Source organism: Myotis brandtii, unplaced genomic scaffold (assembly GCF_000412655.1).
Source record: "Myotis brandtii unplaced genomic scaffold, ASM41265v1 scaffold333, whole genome shotgun sequence".
Classification (NCBI taxonomy): Eukaryota; Metazoa; Chordata; class Mammalia; order Chiroptera; family Vespertilionidae; genus Myotis; species Myotis brandtii.
The window spans coordinates 766,166-776,132 of record NW_005362842.1 but is presented as its reverse complement, the minus strand read 5'-3'; the positions used below and the strand labels follow the sequence as shown (position 1 = coordinate 776,132).

Genomic DNA, 9,967 nt, shown 5'->3' with positions numbered 1-9,967 from the left:
GGGGGGGGGGTGGTGAGGAGGCAAGGAGGGAGGGAGGCTTAGGGCGCAGGCTGCCCCAGGGAATATCAACTCTGCTGCCTACTGTGTGGTATAACCTCGGGCAAGTTTCTTACTCTCTGTGTCCTCGTGTGTAACTTGGGGAGGGTAACAGTTTCCTTTTCAAAGGTTGTTGTAACTATGAGTTAACACACACAGAGTTCTTAGAACAGTAATTAGGGTCGTTGTTATTTAATCTCTACCCGGAAGGTAAAGTTTCTTGTGTTATGTACTAGTCGGGATGTGCGAGGGTCTGCTGCAGTAACAATTCCTGCCATCTCAGTGACTTCAACACAAAGTTCACGTCCGGCTCTCTCTGCCCCGCCACACACCGGCTGGGTGCCCCCATGGTACCATGAATCGAATGCTGCCTTCAGGAGATGGGACGGGGTCCAGCGAGTACTGGACAGGCGGCTGCAGTTGCAGAGCAGCTAAAGGAACCGCTTGGAGGAAGTTCCAGTCAAGAGAGAAGGGACAGCTGTGATTTGTGTCCCCTCAAAATTCCTATGTTGCAGTCATCTCCCGATTTGGAGATGGAGCCTTTGGGTGGTTATTGGGTTTGGATGAGGTCATGACAGTGGGTCCTCATGACGGCATTGATGCTCTTATAAGAAGAGACACCAGAGCCGAAACCGGTTTGGCTCAGTGGATAGAGCGTCGGCCTGCGGACTGAAGGGTCCCGGGTTCGATTCCGGTCAAGGGCATGTACCTTGGTTGCGGGCATATCCCGGGTGGGAGATGTGCAGGAGGCAGCTGTTCGATGTTTCTCTCTCATCGATGTTTCTAACTCTCTATCTCTCTCCCTTCCTCTCTGTAAAAAATCAATAAAATATATTTAAAAAAAAAAAAGAAGAGACACCAGAGAGCTTCTGTCTCTCTCTCTCTCTGTCTCTCTGCCATGTGAGGACACGGAGAAGACAGCCATCTGCCACCTGAGCTCTCACCTTGATCCTGGACATCCCTCCTCCAGACTGTGAGGCGTTTCCTGTTGGTGAAGCCCGGCCTGTGGCATCCGATGGAGCCTGAGCTGAATGATTCCTCTGTGAGTCAGCAAGGGCTCGGAGGGGCCAGGAGAGCGAGGCAGGGCCCCGCGGCGCTCGGAGCAGCAGGACCCGCGGGCTCAGCAGTGTGAAATCGTGCCGTGGGGCACCGACACAGTCATTTCATGCTGTTTTATAACAGCAATTAGCATCCACATGGGAGGAAGAATGTTAAAGTCCAAGGTCCTTGACTTCAATTTAAAAACCTCAGTACTACACGTGTGTAGCTTAAAAGTCAGCTGTGTCACACAGCTTACAACGACACGGCTGTCCTCCGCCGTCCCGACTCCACCAGCTCACCACACACTCAACTCCTCAAGCTCGTTCCTCGGTTACTTAACAAATAAATATGCATATACTATTTATTTTTTACTGAGGTGACATTGGCTAATAAAATTATATAGGTTTCAGGTGTACAATTCTATAACACATCGTCTGTATATTGTATTGCGTGTTCACCACCCCAAGTCTCTTTCCATCTGCTATTTCTTGATTCATATTGTTTATGCATCTATTTTATCCTCCATCTAAGGCAGTGGTTCTCAACCTTCTGGTCCTTTAAATACAGTTCCTCATGTTGTGACCCAACCATAAAATTATTTTCGTTGCTACTTCAAAACTGTAATGTTGCTACTGTTATGAATCGTAATGTAAATATCTGATATGCAGGATGGTCTTAGGCGACCCCTGTGAAAGGGTCGTTCGACCGCCAAAGGGATCTCGACCCACAGGTTGAGAACCGCTGATCTAAGGGAACACCTATAACACTACTGAGGGCCTACTAAGTGTCAGGCATTTCATATATCAAGTCCGTTTCATTTGATATATAAAAGCCATTCACCCCATTTTACAAATGAGAAAACTGAGGCACAGAGAGATGGGACAATTGGTCCCAGAGCAAGTCAGTGGCAGAGCCAGAGTCTGACCCCAAGTGTGTTGGCCTCCAGATTCACACACACATCGGGTTTCTCAGCCTTGGCATTACAGGGTCTTCTCGCTGGGTCCCGTCTTCTCCTCTCTCGTTTTGCTCCTCTGTTGTGCTGGAGCACAGCTGCTGGTAGCTTTCTACGAAAAGGCAGATGGGAAAGAAATGCGCAGGTCTGCCGGCGTGTTTGTTCTCCCATCACACTTGGCTGATAGTATGACCAGCGAAGATGTCTGGGCTGAAAGTCACTTTCTCTGCGAATGCTGAGGCCTCACTGCCTTCTAGCTTCTGCAATGGCTGCTGGAAAATCTAATGCGGCCCTGCTCCCCTCTTCCTGGCATGTTGCTTGCATTCTCCCTCTCTCTGGTAGCTTTTAGCTTTCTCTTCGTTAAGTCTTGAAATCATACGTGGTGTACATGTGGGTGGGTCTTTTTCATTATGCTGGCTGTAGGAAGACCCTTCCAGTCTGAAGAGGGACAGATGGCTCTCCCTCCAACTTCTGTCTCATTCCTGGACCAATGAGGTGAGGACTATCGTTAAGTGGCGAGTATGTGCGCAGCCCCAAGCTTTAAGTCCAATGTGTTTTAAGGCACCATGTTGGCCAAAACAAGTTTGCCAGCCAAACGCAGCCCTCCAAGCCTCTAGTCTGTGCCATCCACTGAAGACATTGTCACAAGTATGGGCTTTGCCCTGGCCAGTTTGGCTCAGTGGATAGAGGGTCAGAGGGTCGGCCTGCAGATTGAAGGGTCCAGGTTTGATTCTGGACAAGAGCATGTACCTCGGTTGCAGGCTCAATCTCTGGCCCTGGTAGGGGCCTGTGCAGGAGGCAACCAATCAATTATCTCTCTCACATCCATGTTTCTCTCTCTCTGTCTCCCTCCCTTCCACTCTCTCTAAAAATCAATGGAAAAATATCCTCAGGTGAGGATTTAAAAATTAAAAAAGAGTATGGGCTTTGAAGACAGACAGATGAGCAGACAGACCTGGTTTTGACTCTTAGCTTCTTATCTGTAAAATACAGTTTCAAATCATAGAGCTGTTGTAAGGAATATATGAAATAATGCAAGTAAAGTGCTTACTGCAGGGCCTGGCATGTAGTAAAGGTTTAATTTATAATAGCTGTTATTGTGGTGAATCAGAGAATAGTATATATATAATGAAAGGGTAATATGCTAATTAGACCAGACGTCTTCCGGATGTCATTCTGGACATGCTTCCTGATGAAGCTGCAGCTGGAGGGAAGCCAGTGTCTGCAGCCTGGGGAAGGAAGGCCTACTCTTGCACGAATTTTCCTGCATCGGGCCTCTAGAGCCAATTCACAAAATTCCCTCACATTTGGAGCAGTGGCGCCACCTCGTGCTCATCACTAAGAACTGCAGCGCAGTGTAGCGAGCCTAACAGAGGTTTCAGAGTCAAGTTGGGCTTTAGGGTCAAACAGACAACGGTATTCATCATTTAGGAAAAGAAAGCTAAGAAGCTTTGAGATGTTAATGGAAAGAGACAGGATTTGAACCAGCGGCGCAATTTCCTAGCTATTGCACCGAACCACACTGCTGTTCTGCCAGCACATAGCAGTGTCTGACCCACAGCCACCTGACTCCATCAAATGTGGGGCTTCCCTTCTCTTGGTGGGCCAGCAAGACAGGGGCAGAGAGAACGGGAGGGAGGGAGATGTTCAGCCTCCACAGGCACAGTCAGAATTTTGCACAAGGAAAAAACATTAAGAGCCTATTTTAGTTTCAGCATACGTGCACGTTTTGTGTTGTACAGTTTAGGTATTGTTTGCATTTTGTATTGTTTGTATTGCATGTTAGAGGGTAGATATAATTTTTTGTTAGAGGCTCCATATAATTTTTTCCATTTAAGGTTGTAATCTGGTTGTAATCTGGCTGGCTTTCTATTACATGCAGCCAAACATCTCTTCCAGCACAACCCGATCCTCTGTGGCTCCATCAGAGATTATGAAAATTCCCTTCTTGCCACAAATCCCAAATCTGAACCCACAGCTCCAGGGCCCTTCCCTTTCTCTTTGTGGAAGAGTCCTGCTGAGACCCCAAGCCAGTGGTCAGTGATCATGGGCCTGGGCATTGCCCACAAGGTGGTTTTTAGTTCCCCTACAGCACAAGCACCTTAAATGAATCCCAGTCGTAGCGGAGGACCAAACTGCCTGGAGCTGTCATTGGCCTGGACTGGAAAAGACACCAACCAGGCTGCACCTGGGCCACCAGGGGGCGCCCGACTCCGACCAATCTTACCTGACTCCCGGGTCCCAATAGGGGCTCAGGAATGAGCCTCCTTTTAAACCATCCAAGGTGATTTTAATATAGCCATCCTGCTATCCCTAACCCTTCTCTCCCATTACACACACACACACACACACACAGCCAGTCTACAGACCAGCCAACTGGGCTGGCTGCCCACCCCTTCCTTGTTGAGTATATTTTCAAAGTCCTGGGGATTAGAACTCTCTCCTTATTCCATTCCCCCGCCCCCACTCCTCCAAGTCCATCCTTCTTTCTGGTGATGTTTAGATCATTCTGGGGTTTTGAAAACGTCTTTATCACCCATAATACACCTCCTTCGACGCTCACAGCGGTACTACCAGTGAACAAGGCGAGCAACGGGTTATGGCCTCCTTGGAAGAAGAAGAAATGAGGCACGGTCGGATGTAATGACTGACACACAGCAAGTCACTGGTGGCACTGGGGAGAGAACCAGGTCACCAAACCACTCCTGGACCTGCCTGAATTCCAGCCTATTGATGGGCGAGGGACCCTCTCCGACAACCATGTCACCAGGGCTGTGTCTTTGGGAGAAACTTAATGGCAAGTGTTGATTCACAAAGAGGTCAAGACAATTGCTTTCCTGCCACTGACTTGCTGTGCAACCTGGGGCAAGTCTCTCTGAACCTCTGTAGAGTCTGAAGATGGCCCCTGGGTCCCCCTCTGAGACGTCCTGTGGCCTTCTCACTGGGGCCTGAATCATCTCCACCCCTTTGGGGCTTCCAAGGTCGTCAATCAAAACGCCCAGGGCTAATGGCAGCACTGTCGTGCAACAGTAGTGGTGACACCAATCTCCATTCTCAACTGCTTTCTACAGCTGGGCTCCCGTAAGCTTCAGCGTTTAGTGTAATCCTTACCACCACCCCAGGAGCTACCTGGTTCTATTACCTTCCCCCATTTACCCGGGGACACGCTTAGAGAGAGGGGGAGAGAGAGAGACAGAGACAGAGAGAGAGAGAGAGAGAGACACCCAGGAATATGCCCTGACAGAGAATCAAACAGGTTACCTTTCCATGCACAGGACGATGCCCAACCAACTGAGCCACTCCGGCCAGGCACCTTCCCCAGAGAGAGAGAGAGAGAGAGAGAGAGACACCCAGATATATGCCCTGACCAAGAATCAAACAAGTTACCTTACCATGTACAGGACGATGCCCAACCAACTGAGCCACTCCGGCCAGGCATCTTCCCCATTTTATAGATAAGGAAACTGAGGCTCAGAGAAGTAAAATAAGTAGGTGAGATTGGAGCCCAGGAAGACCTGACCTCAAAGGTGGGCTCTTTCTTCTACCATATGCTGCTCAGGGAAGCTTATGGAACTCAGCTTTAGAGATTCGGAGTCTGCCCAGCAAAGTCTGTGGTCCCTGAGCTGCCCCTCGAGAGGTATTATGGGAACTGTAAGACAGAGACGGAGCCCAGACCAGCATGGCCCAGGGCCCCCAGCCTCCCACACTCCCTCCACCAGTCCCGCATCCCGGGCCCACAAGCAGACGCCGCAGCCCCGCCGGAGCCTGTGAGCAGATGCAGATTTATTATCGCACAGATTGCAGCATTCTGAACCCTTGCCCCAAACACCAGCCCCCAAACCAGGCCTGGAAGCTGACAGCCTGGGCCAGACCAAGAAACCTGGACAACGACCCAGAGCCCAGGCCTGGAGCCTGGCAGCCCTCAGCAGTGCCCAACCTGCCCCTCATTCCCCAGGAGTCCAGAAAAGCCCAAACACAGAGGCAGAGCCACGGGCCCTGGCCAGTGGAGGATGGCGAATCTGCAGGCTTCTCTCCGCAGAAATGCAGTCCATGACCCAGCCACGCGGCGAGGCCCCCGCAGGGCTGAACAGCAAGTGTGAAGCTGGACAGAGGTCCCAAGTATTGAGGCGGAAGGGAAAGCACACCCATCAGAAGGCACTTCAGGCCGCAGAGCTAGTCTGGGGAGGCCGGGCCACCACTCCACGGCCCCCAGGTCCACAGGAACAGAGGGAAGGAGAGCAGCAGCCGCTCAGCTCTGCCTGGACGTCACTGTCCCGTCCTTCCTGCCAGGGACCGGGAACGTTCACTCCTTCCGCCCAGGGGCAGCTTCTGCCAGCCCTCAGCTTCTACCCACCGCAGCCAGCACAGGCCCGAGACCCAGGTGGTGCCAAACACCTGTGACGAGCTGCATGCAAACCTCTCTGCCACGCAAGCCGGGGGCTCGTCATCACACAGAGGCACCGGGTGGGAGCCTTGGACCCGGTCCTCTCCCTGGGAAACGCTTGCTGACAAGCAGCCTGTCTTCAGCACCTGCCTGAATGTCTGGCCCAGGGGAATCTGTCTGGGCTTCCAAAAGCTTCCATGCGCTATGTCCCCTGAGCCTGCTGTGGGCCCTGGTGGGGGAGGCGGCCAAACCAACTCACCGGGCATCACGGCAGCTTTATCTCGCCAGCCCAGGCTCCGGCACGGTGACCTCCGCACCCTGAGCACACTTGAAACTCTAAGTGCAATGCCAGCCTCGGGCTCAGACACACCCAAATACAGGGGCCATCCTAACTCCCCAGCCCTTCTTCCCAGCCCCACTCCCTGGCCACCTGGTCGGTAGCTTCCTAGCCAAAGGCTCCAGTCCCTCCCGTCTCCTCCTCTTCCGTTGGTCCGGAAGGGAAGCTAGCTGGACAGGTGGGAGGAGACAGGAGCACTGCATTCTGGGATATTCAAACCGAGCATGTCCATTTCCTCTACTGTCATCCAGAACACCTGTAAGCAGGGGACAGAGTGTGTGCTGGGTCACGACCTTCTGAGAGCGTCTCCCTCGCGGCTGGCCCACCCAGGGAGCTGTCAGCCCAGCAGCCAGAGGTTAAGTTAAAGCAGGAGAGGGGGAGCAAGAAAGGGACTGGGATTTCATATTAATACTCTGGTTTGGTGACTTCTCCCAAAACACACAAAGCCCAGGGAGGGGGTGACCTACGGACAAGGTGAGGGAGTGGATGAGGATGAGGGACAGGAGCAATCAGGGCTTTCCCTGCCCCTGGGCAAAGCTCTAGGAGGGTTTCCAGCACATTCTATCCCTCTGGGCACCTCCGTCACCCAGCACGGGCGCCATGGGAGGCCTCCTTAAATGTTTGCAGCGTGGGTGTGAGCTGGGACCCAGGGCTCCGGGTCCAGAGTCCAGTCCTCCTTGGCCACCCTGCCCAGCACTGCAGAAAGGTGGGTCTCTGTGTCCTCAGCAGGAACTCCTGGCTCTGCAAAGAGACAGCGAGAAGGTCAGGTGAGGGAAGGAGGGAGGGTACACGGAGGCTGGGCCAGGTTCAAGGCAGGGTTCAAGCCTCGGGCTTGATCTTCTCTGGGGCAAGATACCTGCCCCACGGCTCTGACTCAGTGGGATCAGACACAATTCATTTTCCCTCCGGATGCTGCCTCTGCTCACTTGCAGGTGCTGTTCCCTTTGCCTGGTTCCCTTCCCTTCCTCTCTCCTCCCCGCTGCCAACAGGCTCACCCCCTCCCTCCTTCAGGTCCCTGCAGCACTCATTCCCAACCCCCTGTGAAACACACATGTACCCCAGGCGGCACCTGCAGGCTAATGTTGTCATTGGCTGTTTACATGGTGACAGGACAGGGATTCCTTCTCCTTCTCTGGAACTGAGGTGGATTCCCCAGCCCACACTAAGCTAGGACTGGGAGGAGGGCCTTCGGTGGGGCAGGCAGGAGGCAGACACCCTGTTAGCATCACCAAGCACAGGACTTACCCTGTAAAGACTGGTCCTGGCAGGAGAAAGATTTTATTTGTCTGGTACAGGGGTCCTCAAACTTTTTAAACAGGGGGCCAGTTCACTGTCCCTCAGACCGTTGGAGGGCCAGACTATAGTTTAAAAAAAAAACTATGAACAAATTCCTATGCACACAGCAGCGGCAAAAACACCCGGCGGGCCGGATAAATGTTTTCGGCCGCATGTGGCCCGCGGGCTGTAGTTTGAGGACCCCTGGAGATACTTCAGCCTGAGACCAGTGAGAACCACTTAACCTTTAACCCAGCCCACTTCACCTCTTTTTCACGGGACCTTACCCAGACCACCCTCCCAGCTCCATCACAGGGAGAAAACCAATGGACGGAACCAACTGACTGACAGAGGGTTTCAGGAACGCTGGGGGCTGGGGGGTGAGAGAGAAAGAGAGGCGGAGAGAAGAGGGTCCGGCCATCCCAGCTGAACTCACTCCAGACCTGTGAGGGTCTGGGGAGTCAGGGGGGCAAGAGCTGTTTTGCTTGACATTTGAGCTGCGAGACTTTTACACAATGAGCTGTAAATTAAGGGTTTACTCCCACTGTGTTCACCCCATTTCTCATTCCCTAGGAGTCCAGGAGTGAGTCCCTACTGTATCCCTAGATCCCAGCAAAGCAGTTGCTCAGTAAATGTTTGTCAAATGAATGGATAAGTGAGAGGAGCCCCCAGTGCTCACCTGATAGAAACCAGGTGCTCACAGATGTTGAGCTAATGAGAGGTGCACGTGTGTACGTGTGTGTGTGTGTGTGTGTGTGTGTGTGTGTGTGTTGATCTATCAAATCCACATTCTCCTAGATCCCTGCCTCTGATGGGGCAGGTATCCTCAATTAACCACAGGATGAAGGCCCAGGAGGCAACAGGCCGTTTTTTCCAGCAATTCCAACACCCTGGTGCCCAGAACTTTCAATGAGCTTCCACCCCCTCCCCCAGCCTCACCTGGCAGACGAGGGTCAGGTCAGGAGGTGAACGAAGAGGATAGCCAGGCCGATGTTAAGCAGGATCACCATGCAGATGAGGACGGTGTTGGGGACCTGGGAGCAAGGGAGAGAGGTTGCCTGTGTCCCCATGGCCTCTGAACCACCCCCTCTTCCCCTCCCCATCACTACAGGGCGGACAGAAAGCAGGAACCTCGGAAGGGCCCTCCTGAGAGCACCCCCCCCCTCCACCTGCTCCCTGCTGTGTCCAGCACCAGGACGGAGGCCACCAGAGCTGGAAGAGTTCTTGAAAATAATTAACCGAGCCACTCAGGGTCCCAAGACGGGCAAGGACGTGTCCCAAGCACTCGGCGGGCAGTGCTGGGCTTGGAACCCAGGAACGGGCCTTCCCTCGAAGTCCTCCGGGGCTGCATTCATCAGTCCCTAGGAGCCTAGTGTCACTGTCACTGCAATTCCTACCTAGGTCCTAGCCTCCTCTAACAAGCCCTAGTGGGCCCTTCCTGCCCCTCCACTCCCCCCAGGTAAGCCCTCCCTGCTACACCCTGTAAAAGAGGATCCCCCTGGCCCTGCAGATGCACCCCTCACTCCCGGTCATGCCAGCTGCTTAGGCTCCCAGCTGCCCCCTGCGGACCAGATAAAGGTCCACAGGCCAGGCCCCTGTCCCGCCGTGAGGGACTCTTTAGTGTCACATGCTCCCAGGGATCAGGCTGTCCCTGACTGAGCCCACTTCCCTGTTGGGGTTCCCCCAGCCCAATCCTGTGCCATCACCCTCCCCAGCAAGCCACCCTCCCGGGATCCTGCCCCTGCAGGGACCTGGACCTCAGCCCCTCCTGCAGCAGCCTCACCTCCTCCACTTCCACCTCGGCCCCTGCCCCCAGCGCCGCCTCCTTCCGAGACTTCTTCTTGGCCGCAGCCTTGGTCAGCCCTCGGGCCTCAGTCTTGCGGGCCTTGGCCTTGGGCTCGGCTTTGGGGACGATGGGCTTGGGCTCCAGCTCGGGCGTCTC

The 9,967-nt window shown here is 53.6% G+C and overlaps 1 protein-coding gene across 1 annotated transcript in view; it reads right to left on the bottom strand.

The window, feature by feature from the left end:
* Positions 1 to 5,792: 5,792 nt before the first annotated feature.
* Positions 5,793 to 9,967, bottom strand: part of JPH2 (junctophilin 2) — a 62,628-nt gene continuing 58,453 nt past the window's right edge. Inside the window, exons 6-8 of the mRNA XM_005871274.2 lie at positions 9,809 to 9,964; positions 8,965 to 9,059; positions 5,793 to 7,491 (exon numbers count right to left, since the gene is read on the bottom strand). Coding sequence (XP_005871336.1) covers positions 8,979 to 9,059; positions 9,809 to 9,964 — 237 coding nt within the window. The 3' untranslated portion in view covers positions 5,793 to 7,491; positions 8,965 to 8,978. The remainder of the gene's footprint in view (positions 7,492 to 8,964; positions 9,060 to 9,808; positions 9,965 to 9,967) is intronic.